This window comes from Alligator mississippiensis, chromosome 3 (genome assembly GCF_030867095.1).
Source record: "Alligator mississippiensis isolate rAllMis1 chromosome 3, rAllMis1, whole genome shotgun sequence".
Lineage (NCBI taxonomy): Eukaryota > Metazoa > Chordata > Crocodylia > Alligatoridae > Alligator > Alligator mississippiensis.
This window is the reverse complement of record NC_081826.1, coordinates 112374340-112398287: the sequence shown is the minus strand read 5'-3', so window position 1 is coordinate 112398287 and position 23948 is coordinate 112374340. Positions and strand designations below refer to the sequence as shown.

Sequence of the window (23948 nt, the reverse complement as noted above, 5' to 3'; positions counted from 1 at the left end):
TCTCACTCAGATTTTTTTGGCCAACAATGTCTGCTGGGAGCTGCAACTGGGCTTAATTCACCTGTGCTTCCAGCTGAAGGTATAAAGGGAAGAATCACCTCAATTCCTGCATCAATCCTGAATCCAGGTTTTACACAAGTATTATAAGGTATTACATTATTAATATATATTATTGTATATTATATAGGTATTATTGTTTTAACAGGAAAAGAGGGTATGTTGTAGAATAGATATGGAAGAAACACATCACAAAGAACTAGTTACTTCCAGATACTCAACCATTTCTTACTTCATTGATCTTTCACATTCTTTTTGCTGACAGTGGCCAGATCTGAAGCAAGTAGTGACTTTGCAGTTATCTACCAAAATGAGCAACAGCCTGTGGTACTTCCACATTAGCATAATGATGCAGCAAGGTATGTGTTAAAACTCCCCACAGCTACCTTACATATTTCAACTATGGACAAGTTCCCACAAAAAGGTTAGAAAGATGTCTGCACCCTGGTTGAGTAGACCATGATCTTTTTCAAGTGGTAGAATCATAGAATCATAGAAGTAGGATCGGAAGGGACCTTGTAGATCTTCAGGTCCGACCCCTTGCCTGGGCAGGAAGAAAACTGGGCTCAAATGACCCCAGCCAGGTAGGCATCAAGCCGCTTCTTAAAGACCCCCAGGGTAGGAGCCAGCACCACTTTCCTTGGAAGTTGGTTCCAGATCCTAACCGCCCTAACTGTGAAGTAGTTCCTACGGACGTCTAATCTAAACCTACTCTCCAACAATTTGTGGGCGTTATTCCTTGTTATCCCGGGGGGCGCTAGGAGAAACAAGGTCTTCCCCAAACCCTTCTGGTCCCCCATAGTGAGTTTATAGATGGTCACCAGGTCCCCCCTCAGCCTTCTCTTGTGAAGGCTGAACAGGTTCAGATCCTGTAACCTCTCATTGTAGGGTCTGCCCTGCTGTCCCCGGATCATGCGGGTGGTCCTCCTCTGGACCCTCTCAATGTTGTCCACATCCCTCTTGAAGTGGGGCGCCCAGAACTGGACACAGTATTCCAGCTGCGGCCTGACCAGTGTCACGTAGAGGGGGAGGATCACCTCCTTGGACCTACTTCAGATGCACCTGTGGATTCACAATAAGGTCCGGTTAGCCCTGCCGACCGTGACCTCACATTGTCGAGGTCGCATTGTCGACCCATGTTCATCTTGGAGTCAATGATGACTCCAAGATCCCTTTCTGCCTCCGTGCTCTCAAGAAAGGAGTTTCCCATCTTATAAGTGTGCTGCTGGTTACTGCTGACCAAGTGTAGCACCCTGCACTTGTCCGTATTGAAACGCATCCTGTTTTTGTTAGCCCACCCCTGCAACCTATCCAGGTCTTTCTGTAGTCTTTCCCTCCCTGCTAACGTGCCCATCTCACCCCAAATTTTGATATCAAATAAAAGGGCAGGCAGCCTATGGGATTCCAAGGAGGTCTCCCATCCAGGTATGAACTGGGCCTGTGCCTGCTTAGCTTCCCAGATTTCATGAAATCAGTCCTGTCTGGCCATAGGCAGGCAGCCCACGCACAGTCTCCCATCCAAATATGAACTGGGCCCAGGCCTGCTTAGCTTTCCAGATCGCATGCAAATCAGTCCCATCTGGCCATAGGTGGGCGGGAACAAAAAAAGGGTAGGGAGCCTGTGGAATTCCCAAGTAGTCTCCCATCCAGGTACAAACTGGGCCCAGGCCTGCTTAGCTTCCCAGATCGCACGCAAACAGTCCCATCTGGCCATAAGCCAGACAGTCAGCATTAGGGCAAAATTAGGCTGTGCCTTCACCTTTCATGAACAAGCTACAAGGAATCTAGTATAAAGTAATCCTGCCATAAGGGAATTAATCTCTTCCACCTTTTTTAACAGAAGTAACTGTCCATTAAAACAGAGATTTTAATACACATGAAATGTACCTAGTTGCTCAAAGGGTGGTTGAGAACCTCTCCAGAACAGCATTTAAATTCCAAAAGGCACTATGTTATTTGATTGTGGGACAAACCATGACAGTAGTATACAACCATTGATCCTTCTGGATCATGGTGTGTGCGCAAGAGGTCACTAGGACCTTTGATGCATCTGCCCAGACAGAAGAATGGAGTGAAGGCCACCCAGACCTTCCATCCCCACTTTAGACCACTGAAACAGGTAGGACCAAGTGCAGACTTTTGATGCCTCAATGGTTGTTATATGTGCATCTAGGAACCGAACCCAGGTTTCCCCATAGCGGACAAGGATTCTACCACTGAACAATAACAGCAGGTAAACTATGAAAGAACCTTTTAGACATCAAGCAACTCTGGGATGAAAGACAACTGAGTTTGCGCAAACTAGAGTGTTATCTTAGACAGCTGTTCGGTAGACTATTAGGGGACTTGCAATCAGTCCACATCTTAGATATAACTGGAAATCCAGTGTGTTTGGAATAGGATCATAAAAAAATTAGGTTGGAAGAAACCTGAGGAAATCTTCTATTCCAGAAGTGCTCAACCCCTGACCTGCAGGCTAGATTCAGCCCATGGCCTCATGTCATCCAGCTCACAGGACTCCCCATGGGTCTGGAAATTTGGCTGCAGAAGAATGATGTCACCACTTCCTCACTGCCAAATTTCTGAACCCACAGGGAGCCCCAGACCCTGCCTGTTGGATTGGGTGCCTGATCCAAGCATACAGGGTGGAGCTGGGGTGGCACTGGGCCCTAGGAACTGATCCTGGCATGTGGAGAGCTGGCAGGGGATGGTGCCAGGCCCCTGGGACCCACTTCTAGTGCACTGGGGCAGGAGAGGGTGGTAATCCCCCAGGGACCTGTCCAAGTGTGCTGGGACATGAGAGGGTGGTACCAGGGCCCCCAGAGACCAATCCTAGAGCATGGGGGTGGGAGAGGGTGGTGCTAAGCCCCAGGTTCCAATCCTGACTTGCAGGGCTCAGTCTGGTCCCATCTCACTTATCTGGGGCCAAACAGTTGAGCATCACTAATCTAGTCCAACCTCTGTCTAAGCCATCCCACACAAAAAACTGTCTAAAGTATACTGAAAAACTTCTAATGATAGAAAAACCCACAACCTCTGTAAGTATTTTCTTCTAGTGCTTAGCTGCCCTTATAGTTGAAAAGTTTTTTCTAATATCTAAATCAAATATCTCTTGTTGACATTTAAGGCTATTATGTCTTGTCCTGTCTTCTGTAGACACATAACAAGCGTTTACCATCCACTTTATAATGATTCTTTTTGGATGTGAAGACTTGCCAAACCCCTTCTCAATCCCTGCACTAAATACCACCAGTTCTTCTAATGTTTTCTCATGTAATGTTTTTGAGAACTTTAATAATTTGGGCTGCTTTCCTCTGGACTATGAAGTCTTTCCAATTTGTCAACATTTTTTTGGAAGTATGGCTGCCCAGAACTGCATATAGTATTTCAGATCAAGTCAATGAATATAGTTTCCACTAACTTGCATATGACACTCCTGCTAATACAACTAATTGTGCTTTGCCTCTTTTTTTTTTTTAAATCAATATTATACTGTTGAGTTATATTCAGTTTGTGATCCTAAAATCTGCTCTACTGCAACCTAGTCAGTTATTCCCATTTTGTATATGTGCATTTTATTGTCCCTTCCTATGTGGAATGCTTTGTGCTTGTCCTCATCAAATATCCAATTTGTTGTTTTAGAACAGGGGTTGGCAACCAACAGCAGGCATGCCAAAGCATGGCACGCGATGTCACTTTGCTCAGCACACCACAGCTGGCCCAGGCTCTGGGCAGCTGCCAATGGCCACAGAGCCCTGGCTGTTCGCAGCAGGTGGCTGGGCAGCTGCAAGCAACCCAAGCTCTGTGGTCGACAGCAACTGCCCAGAACCCAGGCTGGGTGTGTCAGGCATCTGGGAGGCTGCAAACAAACTGCACTGGGGTCCGGAGCCCCAGCACCAGCTCTGTGGCAGTGGCAGCTGCACGCATGCCTTGGAGGAATGGCAGGGAACAGACGGTTAGCCTGACCCTGGCCCCTCCCCTGCTGTCCACCTGGAGGCGCATGTGCACCTGCCACCAGCAATGAGGATCAGATCCCTTGCAGCTCCCCACCATCTGCCCTTGGTATGCCAAGTCCAGGCATGGGTAAAGGTTGGGGTGTTTTTGGCACTCTTGACGAAAATATTGCTGACCCATTTTAGAACATTTTCCCAGTTCATCAAGGTCATTTTTAATTTCAATCCTTTCCACTATAGTCCTCTATAGTTTCAACTACCCCATTCAAGTTAGTGTCATCTGCAAATTTACTCTATTCACACTGCATCCTATTCTCCAACTTATTAGTGGAGATAATGACCAATATTGGAGGCAGAACAGTCTGCTGGGGAACCCCACTTGATACAGGCTTCCCTTGCTTTATGTGGGTTCTGTATGTGTGAATTCACTCTTATGCAATGACCCTTTTTATACCAAAAATTCGTTATATGTGAGGTAAATTCACTATTATGCAAACAGTGTGGTGGAAGCCTGCAGTCAGCTGCTTTGTGTGGTCCATTGTGAGAGTGACGCACACCAAAATATAGTCTCCCATGTGGATCTGTGCTCCTTGCTTATTGTCTGCAACACGTGTTTCTGTAGTTGCCATCTCCACTATAATACAGCCTGTACTTGTGTGTTCTGTCTGTTGTTTGTGAATAACAAAACTGTCTTGTAAAAGTGGTAGAAATGGGTCTGGGTGTCAATACAGTTGAGGTCTTGGAACATAACCCTATTTGTTACATTGGAAAGTGGGTTCCCTTTATGCGAATTCGAGTTATGCGCAGTTTTCCAGGAACGTATGTACAGCGAGGGAAACCTGTACCTCATCCTAGTCTGATATTGAGTCACTGATGACTGACTGGTCAATGAGAATAATTATGCAACTAGTTATATACCCACCTTAGAGTAGTTTCAATATTTGGAAAAACAGTGGCAAAAGTCTTACTCAAGCCAAGGTATATCATACACTTTACTCTTCCCCCATCCATAAAACCTGATAATTAATTACAGAAGGAATTTAGGTTGTTTAAGCATGGCTTGCTCTTGATAATCCCATGGTGGCTGTTTCTTGCCACCTTGTAATCTCTAGATGCTTACAAAATCAATTATTTTATGATATATTTCAGTATACTTTAAGGCATTAGCCTTGTCAATCTATTCCCTTGAACCCTTCTCTCTACCCCCCTTTTAAAAAGCAGATATTATATTCGCTTCCCCCCATCTCAGCTCATCACCATGAGTTCTCAAAGATAACAGCCAACAACTCTACAGTTAGGTAAGCCAGTTCCTTGAGTACTCTAAAATAAATCTGATCAGGACCTGCAACAGAGCTAGAGAGACAGTTGTTTGCCTGATTCTTGAATCTTTTGATGCTATATAACTCCTTTATACCAGGAACTTTGGTACTACAGGGAGGTAGCCAGCAGTATCAGTACTAGTATTGTCAATATCAAAGACGCCAGTACTAAGCTGCATTACTAAGACCATAAAGCATTGTCTGATACGAGTAGATGGATATCAACATTTTGTAACTGCTGCCCTAATGTTCCACAAGAACCCTTTTGGGTCTTGCCATACAATTTTCAGATGATTCTTTGGGCTATAATCCCTGAGGAAAGCTCTCTTTCATTTTCTAAGAGAAAAGAGATGTTTTACTGGGAATAGAGACAGTGTTCTAATCTTACCATAATGACTAGCAAATATCTATTAACACTAACTATATATACAAAAATGATAAAAAGCTGTTTTATACTTGCAACATGAAACTACAGCTGTTGAGAAGGAACTGTTGACCTTTATGTTAAGTAATGTATGCCCTATTTTGAGGAGGGAGATAATAGTGGCCTCTGTGTTCTGAGATGTGTTCCTCTGGCATCCTTTGCTGAGGTTCCCATCTGCAGATGTAATGAAGATCTGCCTATATCCTTAGACCAACACGGCTACAACCTAAACCCCTGCAGCATGAAGATCCAATGCCTTTTCACTTTTACTCTCTTAATTTGGATAAGACCACCCCTAAGGAGCTGGCCATCTATTAGAAATTTTTTGGATTTTAAGATGTAGAATCCTAAGTTGTAAAATGCTTATTTGTTTAGATCACACAAGTCTATCTATACGTATAGATACATATAGTGTTATTCTTTTTTTGCTACCAGTAGTCATAATCTGAGAATTCTAATAATCTACTTCTGCATTCACTCCATTTGAGGATTTATTTTTGCTGAGAACAGGGTCTTTCAAAGTAACCGCCAGACTCCTAAATTTCCTCAGGAGGTCAACAGAACTGAGGAGTAGATGGGGACATGACACTTTCTATGCTTTCTGTTACAGAAAGGAAGACAGTCAAGATGCAGAAATTATTCCCAATGAATGGAGCTAGCCAGAAGAATCTACACAAGTATATAAAACTCTCACCAGAAGAATCCACACAAGCGCACACAACTCACACGCACCAATGGTGGAGTGCACATTGGTAAGTACTCAAAGAAAAACTGTATATTCCTGAATTCTAATTCCAACCCGGGCACCAACTTGCTGTGTGGTTGGTTTTTTTCCATTTCACACCTATATCTTTGGTTGACTTTTAAAAATAATTAAGAATGTATTTCACAAGAATGTTGTTAGACTAAAGCTGATTGGAATTTTTTCAGTGGAACATTTTTCTACTTGAAATTGCCATGCCATCAAAAACAAAATTTCCAAGAAAAAATATCGATTCTCAAAACATGTCATTTGGGAAAATAACTGAAAAAAAGTTTCCAGAAGACAGAAGCGTTTCACTTCAAATGCTAATATGATAATCTTGAAAAAACATTTTACAAGGAACTTTAAATCCATGTCAATATCAAAGCAAAATAATTGTTACAGAACAATTAAAAAAAATTGAGATGTATTTTGTCAAATTAAATGAATCGGATTTTAGAATCAGAACATTTCCTAAAAATGAAAAAATTGCAGTTTCCACACATCTTGCCAGAACTGTTATGTTAGCACAATATAATATGCTATATGTAATGAGTGCTAAGTAGCAGCCTTAGCTGTTCCAACTAAGCTTTCACTCTTAAATACTTATGTCAATTTTAAAATTTTATAAACCAATGTAATGACATATTACTAGTACATATCAAGTAGAAAGCAATTTTCTCTGTTACTTAGTAATGATTAAGTAAACACAATGGAATCTAATTACACATTTCCATCTAAATTGCAATACATAAAGATAGTTATAAAAAAATAGCTACCTTATGCATACTGTCAAATTTCAGCAAAGAATTACTCATATCTTTAGCCTGTATACAGTCCAAGTAGATTTAATTTACATTTGCTTTGGTTTAAGTATGTGATTACCAGATATAAATAAACATATGTAGGCAAGACAGCATGTTTTTAAAATACATCATGTATTAACAGTTCAAATATGGAATTTCTGATCTGTACGGTGTTTGTGAACCATAATATATTTTATGGTTCACAAACACCGTGTTACTCAAAAGTTGACAGTTATGCACTGTTTTGTCAAAGTTGCATATTCTACTATAGTTGTCTGCCATCCAAACATGCAGTAAACAAAGAATTATCTGCAATCACAAAGCTCTTACCAGTTTTCTCCGAAGTTCTGAGAAACACCATATCAGATGGGATTCGTTGATTCTGGGGGAAAAAGCATATTTTATGTGTTTGTAAATAAAAAATTCATTCCAATCAAATGTCCAGTAAGATCAGCAACTAAAGGTCACGCATGGATTGAAACTCAATTAAAAGAGGATTTATCAAAGTACTTTACATTCAGCATTTGCAATTCAGAAATCAATATTTTAGAAAAATTATACAATAAGCAAACAACAGTTAAGCCTTTCAGATTCTCCCTGTTAGTGAATCATATAAATGCATGAAGAATTGAAACAAAGGAGTATTTTCTTGATTTATTGTTTTCAGTCAGGAAAAAAATCAAATGTTAAACTAACTCAAAAGAAAGAAAAGAAAGAATGTTAGTAAGCCAAATCCTCACCCTCTACTTGCTTTGTGTAAGTGCAGATAACAAATTGATTGGTGCAACTTAAAGTACCTGTCTTGGTATTTAGATGGCCCAGACCACTAATCATGCATCCTAAGTATTTAGGGACTTTTCCCCCTCTAACTTTAGGATGCAGAGAAGTCCTATTATTCATAATTTAGACATGCAGAATTTGTCTTTGCCCAAAAAAGAAATGAAGAAAAAAGAAAAAGAAGATAACTTCTGTTCCAAACAGAGTAAGTTTTAATTAGGTCCTCTATATGAAGAAAGAACATCCTAAGCACTTTTTAAAAACTCTGTTATTGCCTTCTATTACAAAGGGTATTCCAACTACTGAAATCTCCAGGTTCCACAAAAGATGTCTGTCTTTCGTGATGCAATTAGGCATAGTCAATAATGAAAATCTGAAGCATAATGGAAAACTGGACTGAGAAAAGTAAAATTGATATGGAACACTGTGGCAGGGCACTGTGCGTGCCTCCCACTTTAAGGGCCAAGCCAAGCAGCCAGCAGGTGCTTAATTGTGGCAGCCATTTCAGATTCATGGCTGCCTATATAAACAGGGCATTTTGCTGCTGGCAGCAGGCAGTAACATTGCCTGGCTGCAAAGCTGCTTGGAACATCCTGGAGGTAAGGGAAGGAGCTGTAGGGGATGGCTTGGAGGCTCCAGGTCCTAGGCATAACCTAAAACTGCACCCTGCCAAGACTGGGTGGCCTGGTGGGGCTCTCAGTGGTGTGGGAGCCCCCAAGAAATGCCAGGCCATTTACCACCACAGTGAATGGCAAGTAGGGGCACCTTAACCCCAGCCCTCACCTTCAGCTGGGCCAGATTCCATTACCATCAGAGCAGGGTTGGCCAGGTAAGCTTCTGGAGATGCCTGAGGCTGCTGGGGGAGTGACCCCGCAGGGCCAGGCATGCTTCCAGGAGCACCTGAGCCAGGAACGGGGGACCCCAATCCTTAAATGCAGGCAGGAGGCGAAAACCCCACTGACGTACTTGACTGGTCAATGCTTGGGCCAGGACCAAAGGGTCAAAAGAGCCAGGGGCCCACTGCGAGGGACACCCATGAACACTGAGGAAGCTTGGGGTCCTGACCGGGCCTGAGACGGGGTCAGGGCTTACGGAAGCCAAAGGTCCCCATGGTTGGGGGCCACAGCTAATGGGCGAAGGCGATGGTTTAGCTAACTGCCTGAGATGCCATCTGTGAGGCTTAGGCCACGGTGTAGGGGTGGAATGGAACCGCGGATAGCCCTGCCAATATCAGGGTGTAACAATGGGCAGCCTCCCACCTTAACTAACAACATTATTAACTACCAACAAGGTGTGGTGAGCTAGACAGGCAGGTGGCGTGCCCAGAGGCAGGTGGGAAGCTAGCCCTGTGGGTAGCCAGGGATACCCACTTCACCACAAACACAAATACTACAAAAGATTTTAAACTAGATGGTAAAGGAATTAAAAATTTAAGAAATGTTCATGGTGAGGGAAAAAGGAGTAATGAGGAGACGGGAATAGATATAAATAGTAGGCCTGTATGAATAGGCAGCTATTCGATTTGGCTTTGGATCCAGCCAATTCGGATGCCAGCAATCTGGAGCTCTGGGTCAGTTTCCCGCTTCGATTCAGCCGAATCGGCTCTGAAGCTTTGGAGCCGCTTCAGAGATCTGGCCATAGGGTATAATGGGGAATCAATGAAATATCTATAACTTTGTTGTTTTTTTTGCCTGATTTGGATGAAACTTGCAGGGATGGTAGCCCCTGCTGAGGCCACAAAGCCTGCAAGTTTCAGAGAGACAGGTGCAAGGGTTTCTTGGAAACTGCATCCCAAATTCTTGAAAGCAAAACTCATGTCACATGTATGTGTTAAGCCACAGCAGGGTCAAAACTGCAGGGATGATAGCCCCTGGTGAGGCCACAAAGCCTGCCAAGTTTCAAGGAGATAGATGCAGGGGTTTGGCGGAAACTGCACTTCAAGCTGCTGACAGGCAAAACTCATGACAGACGACCCTGTGTGTATTAAGGCACAGCAGGGTGAAAACTGCAGGCTTCCTAGCCCCTGTTGAAGCCACAAAGCCTGCCAGCTGTTAAGGAGATAGATTCAGGGGTTCTGGGGCCCTGCACCCCTAGCTGCTGACAAAAAACTAGTGACACGGGTGCTTGTGCAACTGACTGTCTCTGTCTTGGGGCAGTTGATTGTCTGTATTGATTCTTTCCTCTCCTTAGTCTGGTTTTGTAGGTGTTAATCCTTGCTCGTTAACTTGTTACATTAGCTAGCTACTGTGTATTGAGTTGGTCCCTGAGTGAATCACGAATGACTGGTAACTGGTAACACAGTAGCCTAGCAGCCAGGCCTGCAGTAGTCCCCCCACCCCCTCCACACCCCAAGACAGACACAGTTGCACAAGCACCCATGTCACAAGTTTTGCCTGTCAGCAGCTAGAGGTGCAGGGCCCCAGAACCCCTGCACCTATCTCTTTAAAAGCTGGCAGGCTTCATGGCCGCAGCAGGGGCTACCATCCCTGCAGCTTTCACCCTGTTGCACCTTAATGCACCCGGAGTCACCCATGTCACGAGTTTTGCTTGTCTGCAGCTTGAGGTGCAGTTTCCCCCAAACCCCTGCAACTATCTCCTTGAAACTTGGCAGGCTTTGTGGCCTCACCAGGGGCCACCATCCCTGCAGTTTTGATCCCACTGTGGCTTAACACATACACAAGACATGTGTTTTGCTTTCAGGACTTTGAGGTGCAGTTTCCCAGAAACCCCTATCATCTTGAAACTTGGTACAGGTCATACTCTCAGCAGGAGCTACCATCCCTGCAAGTTTCATATAAATCATACAAAAAGACAACAAAGTTACAGATATTTCATAGATTCCCCATTATACTCTATGGCCGAATTGGCTCCGAATCTTTTCTGAAGCAATTCGGAAGCTCTGAATCGATTTGGAAAGTCTAAAGCTTCCAGAGATTCAATTTGGATTCATAGATTCAGCCTCCGAATCACCTCTGAATCTGAATCATGATCTGAAGCTTTGCACAGCCCTAGTAAATAGTTCCCTGCTGAATTTTTTAGGCCAGGGGTCAGCAACATTTTTGGGCAGAGTACCAAAAACACCAACAACCTCGACTTGAAAGATATTGACATGCCAAGGGCAGAGGGGCTGCAAGGGACCCGATCCTTGTTGTGGCAGCACAGCCACAGCCCCTTCCCCACAATGTGCCCCGAGGTGTGCATGCCAAGCAAAATGCCTTTACGTGCCACACACTGATACCCATTCTGGGGTTTGCCTGCTCCTGTTTTAGGCTAATGTTCCATGTAGCACACATGGCCGCTAATATAAATCAGCACACATTAATCCTCATCTCCCATCCCCCCCTTCAAAAAAAAAACCCGAACAAAACAAAAAGCAAAACATCATCCAGAAGCTAACTTTAGCTGCTAAAGATACTTCTGTGGGCAATAGTTTAATTAATTTGGTGCGTTAAAACAAATGTTTATTTCTACTATTGCAAATCATTTGCCACTGGTACACTATGTAGGACAGTGGTTCTCAACCTATCTAGCTCTATACACCAAATGAGTTGCATGGGGCTGGTCTGTGGGCTGGATTCCACACAGGGCTGGCACAGAGAAAGTCCACAGGTATAACCTGGCATCCAGAGCCAAACCAGCATGCTGCATCTAGCAACAGAGTGACCCCAATCATTGGCACAATCTAGGACATGGGGCTGTGTCATCTGGTCCACAGGGCTCCCCACAGGTCTGAAAATTTAGCAGTGGGGTGAGTGGTGGCAGTATTAATTGCTGCAGGGAGCCAGAGTAACTTATGCTGCCATGGCTCCCCTGCCACCAAATTTTCAGACCCAGAAGAAGCCTCATGGACTAGATGACTATGGTTGCCAGATCCAGCCCACGGGTTGTAGGTTGAGCACCACTGATTGAGAGTATTACATTTTGAATAAACATAGTACTTGTATAGCAAGAACACTCCATCTACCTAACAAATTCATTAGTTTTTCCCTTTCCAGATTGCAACAAAATCAACTTTGCGTTTATGAGAGACCATATCAGCACACTATACACAAAAACCTTTGTTTGAAAAAAAATTGGGGAAATGAAAGGAGTAAGTAAACAGATAACATGTTAGTCTTACTGTTGGATGCACTTCAGACACAGGTACCTGCTACGGTAAGAAACTTAACATAAAATCTTCAATAGATATTTGCGTTTTTAAACTTCTGGGTGGAATTAGTAGTCACGTTAAGTATAAGAGTTAAAACACTGTCTTGTGCCAGGCAAAGCACACAGTGTATAAACCAAGTTCTGCAATTCACACTTTATTCATGTTTCTATGCAAAATTAATTCAGTACCAAATCCAGTTCAGGCTCCGCTTTGCACAGAATCTTCCAACTTTGTGCCAAACTGAATACTAATTTTGGGCATAAATAAAACCAAGATGTGACAAAACTTCAAAATTGAGCTCAGCTTGATAAAATACAGAAGGCTGGCACATCAACCTACCATGTAATCATCATTCTGCAAGATCTTCAGTCCACTGTCTGACAATTATTAAACATTTTTAGGTTATGCTCTAACTGGATCCTAATCTTGGTTGAGAGCTACCATGATACAACTAGTATCTTTAGAAGACAGTGTATCCTCTTATGTTTCAAATTGTCTTACATGAATTTCAATATATTACAATAGCACAGTTTTGAATCTATGCATTTCCAGGCAATATTGTAGATTAAAGTTGTCAGCACAAAAAAACCAAAACAAAACTAAACAAATCCCTTACTCAAAATCCTTCCACAAAATCTTTCCTTATTCTCCATAGTCAGAGGTATAAAACTTCTATGATCTGGGAATCACCACCCATTATCATCTTTCTTGCTTCAGAAATGGACTATTCTTTAATAAATAATGATGTACTCTTTAGTCACTGTGCATCATACAAAATCACAGGAACAAACACATTACTCACAACACCAGATTAGCAGCAGGGCTATGTGAAGCTTCAGGTACTGATTTGATTCAGAGGAGATTTTGCCCTATTCGGTGGCCAAATCTCTGAATCTGAATGGAATCAGGAGACAAGTTAAAAGGCCTGAATCAATTTAAAGCTCTCCAAATCAGTTCGGAAAACATTTGGAGAGCTTCAGCAATTTGGGCAGTCTCCGCTGGCTACAGCAGGAAGCTAGACCCAGACTTCATACTGGTAAGTAGGGGAGGAAGGGGACCATGGGGGGACCCCTGCCAGGCCCCATCCCCTGCCTGCTCCCCCAGCCCTCCTGACCCCTGCCTGCTCCTGCCCCCCACCCATGGCTGCCCAGCTCCAGCTCCAGACTTTAAAAAAAAGCCCCTACTCACTGGCTGCTGCCAGGTTGGGGGGCGATCCTCACTACCCCCCACTGTGCAAGGGGCTCTGTCATGAACCCTCCCTGCCCACTCTCCCAGCCTCCCCCCACCTCCCTCCCCACCATGGCTGCCCTGCCTGGTCCCAGCTCCTGGCCCTTTAAAAAAAAAGCCCCAACTCACCGACTGCTGCAGCGGCATTGGGGCACTCGTGACAGAGCCGCCCAAGCAGCATGGGGCAGTGGGGGAGCAGCAGGGATTGCCCCCCTGTGTGGCAGCAACCAGTGAACACTTTGCTTTTTTTCCTCCTGAGGGCCAGCACTTTGCATGTGAGGCAAAAGGCAACTTCAAAATTAAATAAATATTTCCTTAAATGACAATAACAATTAAACAGATGTCTGGTCTTCATATAGACTAGCTTATACATTTTTACAACTTCTTTACCAACTCTGACTTGAATTCATTAAACATCTCAGGTTACTAGCATGATGCCTAAAAACTTCCAGTGGCTTGTAATCAAGTTAAAAACTTGACTGAAAGACCAAAATTTGGTCAAAGCAATTTAACCACTAGTTAAAGAACTAAAGAGACATCTCAAACACCACAACTTGTCAGTTTACATAAATTCTACAAAATTATCACCTTCCATGAAGAAACCTTCATTATAAATAAATCATGTTTATAATTGGTATTTTCAAAGCTATCCTGATGCTTGCCTGCCCAAGTATTAAATAAGCCTATCAGCTCAAGTGAAATATACTTGAGCAGGATGGAGAAAATTAGTCATGTACTATACTTAATTGTAACACTATCAACATAAGCGTCTCATTTTAACATTTAAAAACATGCTTCTTATTATCTGTCCTGTCCTATTTTGTTAAGGCTAGGGTCTGTCTGTTTGGATTTTTCTTTACCTGGTTTCACTCAACTCATTCTTTCCCCCTGGTCTCCCACCTTTCAGAGCCTGAATAACCCATATGTCAAGGACAAACAGAAGCTTTTTTTCAAATTAGCGAGCAAAACAGGGACAAGAGGTTGCCTCCTGAAGGGGAAAGAGGAATAATGCAGCACAAGCATTATTCCTCTTTAACAGAAGAAAAGAAAAGGAGAGACTAGACAGGAAAGGGCTATTCCTCTTTAGCCAAAGGACAATTGAGAGGTATAAGTGGTATTTCTTCTTCATTTGGAGTAGAGGGATAGGGGTGTAGCTGAAAAGCTACAGGAATCATATGAAATATTTTCCCTGTTGCCACATTCCCCTGTTCCCAGGTGCCCAGGAGGGTTGGGAGCTTCTAAAGAGCACAGTATTGGAAGCCCAACAAGAAACTATCCCAACACAATTGAAGCACAAGAATGGCAAGAGACCAAACATAGCTGCACAAAATGCCTCAAGTGCAAAAGGGAAGCAGCTAGGCAATGGAAGAATGGGCAGGTCACCAAGAAAGCATACCAGGAAGTAGCAAGAACCTTCAGGGACAAATCAGGAAGGCAAAGATAAAGAATAAGCTGCACCTAGCAGAAGAGGCCAAGGACAAGAAGGGGTTTTATAAGCACGTTGGCCAAAAAAGAAGGACCAAGGAAGCTGTGGGTATTCCATTAACAAGCCAGGGGGGACTCCTAACTGAAGATATAAAGAAGGCAGAGCTACTCAACAGCTACTTTGCCTCAGTCTTCACAAAAAAGTTAGAGAGGGTCCAGAGACAGGCAACAAAGATGATCCAGGGGTTGGAAGACAAGTCATATAAGGAGAGGCTGAAGGAGCTAGGCATGGTCAACTTGTGGAAAAGGTGTTTAAGAGGGGACATGATAGCAGCCTTCAGACTGTCATAAGGAGGAGGAAAAGCACCTTTTCTCTCTTGCTACAGAGAGAAGGATGCAGACCAAGGGTGACTGAAGTTCCCCCATGAGAACCAAGGCCTGTGATCAGGAAACTTCTACCAGCTGTTTGAAGAAAGCTTCGTCCACCACTTCCTCCTGGTCTGGTGGTCTATCATGAGACTCCCAAGCAAGTATGGCAGAAAAGCAGCTTGGCTTAGCAGGGAACTCTTCAGTAAACTAAATCACAAAAAGGAAGCTTATAAGTGGAAACTTGGACAAATAACTAGGGAAGAATATAGGAGCACTGGTTGGGCATGCAAGGATGAAGTCAGGAAGGCCAAAGCGCAACTGGAGTTGCAACTAACAAGAGATGCAAAGGGTAAAAAGAAGGGTTTCTACAAATACGCTGGTAGCAAGAGGAGGATCAGGGAAAGCATGGGTCCCTTACTGAATGGGGGAAGCAACCTTGTGACAGAGAATGCAGAAAAGGCTGAAGTGCTCAATGTCATTTGCACCTTTGGTCACCAATTCGATTTGGAGGAGATTCGGCCTGATTCAGCAGCCAAATCTCCGAATCTGAATCGAATCAGGAAACCCATTTATCTCTCTGAATTGAATCGGAAGCATCCTAATCGATTCAGAGAGATTCGATGATTCAGTCATAGATACAGCTTTATATGTTTTTTCTACATACCTTGAGGTACCACGCATGGCTCGTGAATGCTGAGATGGTGAGCAGATGGAGAGTCCCAAGGGAGCAGGAGGGCGGGAGTTCCCCCCCACGCTCAGTGGCAGACCTAGAAGTGTACCAGAAGTACATCTGGTCCACTTTCCAGGTCCACCCTCACCCCTGGCTCAGCAACTGGTGCCTCCTAGGCCGGGGGGGGAGGGGGATGACATTCGGGGTCTCCCCATCACCAATCACTGAAAGCTGAACACTAGGACCTTGTTTACAGCTAACAGATACAAGAGAGACACAGGCTATTTAATTTTGTCAGAAAGGTTAAAGAGAAAAAGGCAATAGCTCTTCTTTTATCCTGATACCATCTAGAAATATAGGTATCTGGAACTAGGAAAGTGTAGGCAGTCTAGAAAATTAGATACTGAAAGAAACCTAGCCATGTGCTTACCTATGCAAATACCCTCTTGCAAAGCCACAGTACTTGCCAACACATGGCACTTGATGCCTAAACGCTTCAAATGGACAATGGAATGACCACACACTACCTGTAGCATCTCTTTGCAAAGGAAGTGAAAGAATCAAGTTAGGGATCTACTACATACATCAAAAACACTCTTAAATACACAATAATATATTAACTGATCCAAACATCCTTTCGTTGATATTATATCAAAGGGGAAATGTTTACACAATTGAAAAAAAACCCCACATGTGCTTCACCTCATTTTACCAACTTTACTCATTCAGAAAAAATATACCTTCTTTAACTGTATGACTCTTTGTACGTGTGCAGCACAATAGGACCTAATGCAGAGGAGATCAATTATTTCGGCTAGAGGGCTGCTTGATGAGTGTTGGTGAGCTGGTGAGGGCCGCATGGGTAGCCCCCCCACCCCTTGACAGTTGTCCTGCCCCCTGGTTGCCATCTTCGGACCAAAAGCTCCGTCCCTACCCCCTGACTTCTGTCACCAGAAGTCCCTCCTCTTTCCCCCGCATATACTTCTCTTGGGAAGGGAGGATTGCCATCTTGGAACTAGGAAAAAAACAAATCATATGCTAAAAGTCACACACCTACTATAACATATTTTAATTTTATTACAAAAATACTTTTTTCATGATTTGTGTGTTGTGTAGTGTATATAGAGGTAATTGCATAATAACTAAAAAATAAAGTCTTACTCTTGTAGTGTGTGTGTGTGTGTGTGTGTGTGTGTGTGTGTGTGTGTGTGTGTGTGTGGCAGGGTGTGGAGTGTGTGCATGTATAGTGGGGTGTGGGGGTGCACACGCACGTATGGTGTGTTTGTGGGGTAGGTGTGGGGGCAATAAGTTATGTTGGGGGGGTGTGTACGTGGGAAGGATCGGGGGATGGTGTGAGTGTGTGGCTTTGTGGGGGGTGAGGGATTGTGGCAGGATGTGGGGACCACCCACACCCTCCCCCTATGGTACACAGTCCCCACCTGCAGCAGCAGGAGCACCAGCAGATGGTAGGTGCTTATGCCTGATGCAGATGCTGGTGCCCAGCAGCGTGCAGCTCCAGCCAGTGCTGCACGCAGGGGAGAGGAGTGCAGCCTGGCTGGGCAACCCCTATCACAGGGGCTGCGTGCAGAGCACATGCAGCCCCCAGCATTTCCATGCCACTGGAGAGAAGTACCACATGCTGCAGCTGACTGCCCCCCCACCTCCCCTGCTGTGCAGATCCTGGGACTCCACAAGGCAGCAGTGGGCAGGGGTCCCCTCTACTTTCAGCAGAGTCCTGAGACCTGCGCTGACAGGGGATGGGGTAGACAAACAGCTCCAGCACGTGGAGCTTCCCTCCAGTGGCGTGAGTGCCAGGGGCTGCACATGTGCCGTGCAGGGCCCCCATGATAGAGTCAGCCTGGCTGAGCTGTGCTCCTTGCCCCTGTGTGCAAAGCTGGCTGGAGCTGCGTGCCACTGGGCAGCAGTGTCTACACCGGGCATGAATGCCCCTGCCTGCTGGTGCTCCTGCTACCAGTGGTGGGAGCTGTGTGACATGAGCGGGGGGAGAGTGTGGGGAGGTCTCCACACTCTGCCCTGATCCCTCACACCCACACCCTGCCCACCCAAGCTCCACACTCCTGTCACCCCCTTGGGCGCAGGCTCCACACTGCTACCACCTCAAGCCCCATACTCCTTGCCTCCACCCAGCTGCAGCTCCTGCCATCCCCACTGCTTCCCTATCTGCTGCCCAGAGCAAGTGGGATGCCAGGGAAGCAGAGCAGATCCCCCAGCAGCTGTAGCAGTGGCAGCACCAGCCCCACTCAGAAGCTGCATGCTGGCCAGGCCAGACCCTTCTGCCCAGGAGGATGGGAGCGAGGTGCAATAGGGTATGTTAGGGTCTGTGTATATATATGGGTAGCTTGCTCTCACTCTTGTGGGCAGAAGGGCTGGGCAGGATACAATTAATTGGCAGGTGCCAGCAGGTGGGATGAAAGTGCCTGGTGTGTCAGATCTGGCCCGTGGGCCATATTTTGCCTGCCCAGACCTAATGTGTGATCCTCACAACTAAACCTCCTGCCCTGACACACGTGCATAGCAGAAGGCATGACTGAGATCAAGGATTAGGAACGCATCATGCATTACTGCTGGTGCAGGGGGACCCCAGTCCTGGGCAAGAAGCAAACTCCTGCAGCTGGGAGCCTCCCTCAGCTGAGAGGCTCCAAGCTACAGGGGCACCCCACACATCTCTACAGCTGGGTCAGGGGTGGGCAATTATTTCTGCTGGAGGGCCGCTTAATGAGTTTTGATGAGTTGTAGAGGGCCACAAGGGTAGCCCCACCCCTAGACAGGTACCGCAAGCCCTGGTTGCCATCTTGGGACCGGAAGTCCCACTCCTAATCCCTTCCCTCTACTTACCCCCAGAAGTACCCCTTTTGGGGGGGAAAGGGGTTGCCAACTTGGAACTAGAAAAAAACAAGTCACCAGGTGAAAATATAACATCTACTATAACATATTTTAACTTTATTACCAAAAACATTTTTGTCATGATCTGTGTTTCTGTAGCGCATATAGAGGTGATTGCATAACAGCTCAAAAAGAAAGTCTTACTTTTGTATAGTGTGTGTGTGTGTGTGTGTGTGTAGAACACCCCCACACCCTCCCTCCCATGATGCACAGCCCCACCACTGGCAGCAGCAGCAGGCTCTCAAGGTGCTCATGGCCCAAATAGGCACTGCTGCGTAGTGGCGGCAAGGAGCACAACCAGGTCGGCTCCTCGCAGTGCACATGCAGCTCCCAGAACTTGCGTGGCCCCAGAGGAAAACCCCACACAATGGAGCCAGCTGCCTTCCCTACTCCTTACCACCATGGAAGTAGGGGGCAGGGCTCCCTGCCACTTCTGGTGTAGTCCTGGGACCTGCACATGGCAGTAGGGAGGTGGGAAGGCAGCCAACTCCATTGCTCAGTGCTTCCCCCCAGTTGCACACTAGTGCCAGGAGCTGCACATGTGTCGTGGGGAGCCCCACGTGATAGAGGTGGGCCAGCCTGGCTGTGCTCCTTGCCACCATGTGCAGCTCTAGCTGGAGCCACATTCCACTGGGCAGCAGCACCTGCACAGGCCACAAGCACCTTGAGGGCCCACCACCTGCTTCTGCCACCAGTGGTGGGGTCTGTGTGCCACTAGGGGGGAATTGTTGGGGGGGGTCCCCACACCCCCCACCCTCCTTCACACCCGCCCACCTGAGGTCCTCACTGACACTGTCCCCCTGGGCATAGGCTCTGTGCTCCCACCAGCCCCAGCCCCATGCTCCCTGCCCAGCTGCAGCTCCTCCACCCCCACAGCTCCCCCACCACTCCCCAGCTGCTGCCTGGAGCAAGCACTGCAGCAGGGAGACTAGGAGGAGCCACTGAACACCAGGGAAGCCAAGCAGGTCCTCCAGCAGCTGCAGAAGCTGCGTGCTGGCTGGGCTGGGCCCTTCCGCACACAAGGGCAGAAGTGAGGCACACAGGCTGGGTAGGGTACAATTAATTGGTGGGTACCTGCAGGCTGGATGAAATTGCCTGGCAGGCCAGATTTTGCCTGCCCCTGGGTTGAGAGAGGCATGCCATGATCAACCAGGCCTGGGGAGGTGTGAAGCCTCCCAGAATTGGAAGATTGTGGCTGCCACAATCTCTAAGCCCTGGGGGTATGGGAAACCCCCAGCACTGGAATATCAATATTAATTTATATAAACCCCATCTGCACCCTCCTAGCCCAGTTTCCTTGACAAGCCTCTAATCCTCCCCACCCCTCCTGAACCCACATAAATATTAGTGTAAATCTTTGTAACGTGAAGCTTTCTTTCATTTCCTTAAGATAAGAAGAAAACTATTGGTAGTTAATATTGATTCCTGAGGTATCATCGTTGAAATCTGAGCTAACACCCACTGAAATGAAAGGGGCAGTTCATATTATGATCCATTGTTACAGGGTTTTCATATAATGAGAAGACAATGAATGGGTTGTCCTTGGATCACATTCTGTACGTGATAACTGCAACCCTAAAAGCTACTTGAGAAATTGAGACTCGGAAAAACAAACTGCTCTTGTCTCCTACCTCCTTCCACCCCTCACCCCAGTTAAGGGATGCTCCATATTTTTGGAACTGCTGTTTTAAAAGCACAAGATAGTGAAGTTCATCCTCAACTCAGTATTCATCAGGTTTCTTCATCTTTGAAACAGTCTATGCAAATTCACCTATTCCATAATTATATTAAGCGACAATGACTGAATAGTGTTTTTTTCTTACTGATCTACAGCCTGCATTCAACTACCCTGGGATCATGGATTCTGTTCAGTTGGACAAACTTCCCTTATTGAGAAGCATTAAATATATTTAAAATGCATTGTTAATAATAAATAAGGTACACATTGGCATAAACAAAGTGTTAAGTTTCTTTCAAGATGGGAGAGAGAAGTCTATATCTTCAGAAAAATGTGTAATGTGTTGAACAGTTTAAGCCTCTGGAGCAGCATTTTGCTTTTAAAAGCCAGCAGTATTTTCTTCTACTAAAAAGTGACTTTTCCCCCTACTATATTAAATGCATTAGCAACTTTTCAGTTGAGGAAACATTAATAGATGTATTACTCAGAGCTAGACTGTTTTAAGCATAATGCAGCCACTTAGAACTACTTTGAAATTAATCAAGCCTGTAAAACCAGAGGCTGTTCAAGGCTTAAATATAAAAAAAGCTTTTCACTTAAGTTGTTAGTACTTGTGATGCAGCCACTAGTTAACATATGGATCTACATCTCAAATGACTCATTAACTTTACTGTAGAAATGCTGTTGATGCATCTTCCAGTCAAATACAATGTTAACTCGCCTTTATGCCATTACAGTGAGCAATTGAACACTTCACTCCCGACTAGTTCTTTGGCTTAAAAGTTATACTCTGAAATTGAAAACTGCTTACTTCAACAAAATATACTTCTCAATAACAGGCAAAACATTTAAATTTCAGTAGTCTGAAAGCCAAGTAAAAATCAACTAGATTTTAGCTCTAATAAATAAAAAGCTTTGATACTAACTGCTGAAGTGAAATATATTCAACTATAATACAACATTACTCTTAATAATTATTATTTCAGTAAAGGCACCCATAGGCAGGTAAAGAAAAAAGAAAAAAGGAATGGTATATTTGCAGCATAATTCAAAAAGATTAAGCCACATAACTCACAGCATCCTTGAGGCACTATGGTTAAAATCTTTGCCACAAAGAAAACATATTAATAATAATATTATATAGAAACACACATATATACACACACTCCTCATGTGCTTAAATCTTAGGAACATTTCTTCATGATAAAGACTATATTATTTTAGAAACAATGGCTGCCTAATAAAAGTCTGGTCATGTTAGGTGCAGTTCCACTGAAGTGAACTCAGGGAGAGAGGTGCATGCATTCCACCTCACAGGACTGAACCTTAATGCAAGAAATTAAGATAGTTACAAACTTACTGAGTTCTTAAACTTCATGGAAAACAATAGTTCATAGGCTGTAATGGGGTTTTTTGTAAATTTCATGATGAAAGATAAGCTTAAGTAAACAGAATTTTTGAAGAAGTTATATTTACAGAACACCACTCCCATGCTGATGTGTTTACAACATGGTCAGCAATGTTTTGTGGTGGTGGCCTGGAATGGTCCAGCTCGGTCTGAGTATGGCCAGCACTAGAACCAGGATGTCACTGCCAGTGCTTCGCCCCAGTACCATTTCTCCTTGCTGCCTGGTTGCAGAATCATTTAACTGACATGGAAAAACCACCACTATAGAATGCTACAGAAGCCTTAGCTCTGTGGGTTGGATTCAATGTCTCCATGGGTCATGGGTTGGTTTACCCCAGGGGTCAGCAACCCATGACCCACGGAGACCCATGGAAGGCAATGGTTATTGAGTCCTTTTTTGCAGAAACAAAATTTCAAAACTATAATTCAAAATCACATAAACAGTTCAAGCTGTAAGTCAACAATAATGGCTTTCACTTTCATAGGAATCCACATGAAAACATTCCAAAGTGAGAAAGGTAGGTGAGCTTAGAGTTGTGACAACAATCCAGGGAACACAGAACTCTGCAGAGGCATGCAGGAAGTTGGGTAAGTACTCTGAATTAACCTACAAGGAACTATGTGACACTCAGTTACATTGATAGGCCTACGTAGACTAGTGACTTTGGGCATTTTTACATGTGCTTCAAGTTGGGCTTTTTTTTTTTTTTTTTTACACATGGTGCGAGAGCCACTCTAATTAAAGCGCCTGGAGCATCTTGTGTTTCAGCGTCCCTACACTTCAGAATGGTGGTGGGGGCTCTTTATCTAAAGCTCGTTGAACAAGCTTTAGTTGAAGCACCCCCACTGCCATTCTGAAGTGTGGGGATGCTGATACACAAGATGCAGAGGCTGGCTGAAGTGTGGACTCGATTAATCGAGTCTGCTCTGACACGCTGTAATTACAGCATGTCGGAGCAGCCTCCTGGCTCATGTACAGGCACCCTTTAAAGCCAGATTGTCTCACTGTACTGATTAAATAAACTTCTAACCCTCTCATTTGACTACTGTCAGTACAAAGCCCAAAACAGTTTAGTGATATGTCACTGCCAAACTTAACAGGCATGTCTGCACCACCCTGAGATGTGCTAGGCAATGGCATACCACACCCAATTCAAGTGCTACTTTACTGGTACATATCCAGAACTATGCTTATGCAACTACATAACTATTTAGGAGGCTATAAGCAAGTTGCTTAGCCTGCTGGTAGTGTGCGTGTGGCTCTATAGATCTATAGAATCTTCAGATTTTTACTACTCCACTACCTCTGTCACATACTGAGCTAAAACTTTGAAAGGAAGACCAAAAAGAGGTACTTCTTACCAGTTGTAGTCACTGCCTACATACAACCTCAGGTATATTCAATTTTCAGTAGCTTGGCTTACCAAAATATGGAAATAAATATTTTAAACTGAGACCAGTCAAATCAACTGAATTCTGAAGTATACATCTTTAAGAAAGGGGTATTTTTTTCTTGAACATGAGAAGGAAAAAATGCAGGAAGGAGACAACAATTCCTAATATAGTATTGAAAGAAGGAAAATGATTTCTACCTCTTAACACTTTCCTCATAAGAATAAATGTAGTAGGGAAAAAGAAACTGAAATGGAATGAACAGAAACCAAATCTGGAGGCTGGTCTTAGACTCCTTTATCAGAAATAAATCTACCAAGGAAGGAGGAATATTCCCCACAAAGTTTTTTTAAGAAGTGTAGTCATCCTTAAGGTTTAACACCTTGCTAAACTACCATTTTTCACTTGCCAATTTAAGCAGAAGCAGGTGTAAGCTTTAACTGTTGATACCTCTTTCTGCATGTCAGAAGAAGTGTTAGAAGAAAGTCATCTTCTGGTACCTAGAAGTTAGATTTCTAACATTAACTTGCTTAAGAAAGGCCCAAGACAGATCTTCCCTCTGACAAGAAAACTTTGAGCTACCTTTTGAAGTCCCAGTACCTTCTTAGGGGATAACTCCAGCAAAATGAGCTGGCTTAGGGTACAGA

The 23948-nt window shown here is 44.5% G+C and overlaps 1 protein-coding gene across 4 annotated transcripts in view; it reads right to left on the bottom strand.

Moving 5' to 3' along the window:
* Positions 1-23948, bottom strand: part of ATP9B (ATPase phospholipid transporting 9B (putative)) — a 343595-nt gene that overhangs the window by 223996 nt on the left and 95651 nt on the right. For 2 of the 4 annotated variants that reach the window (XM_006258252.4, XM_006258251.4), the window contains exon 7: positions 7632-7683. The exons of the other annotated variants lie outside the window; for them this stretch is intronic. In XM_006258252.4, coding sequence (XP_006258314.2) covers positions 7632-7683 — 52 coding nt within the window. The remainder of the gene's footprint in view (positions 1-7631; positions 7684-23948) is intronic. 4 annotated transcript variants of the gene reach the window in all.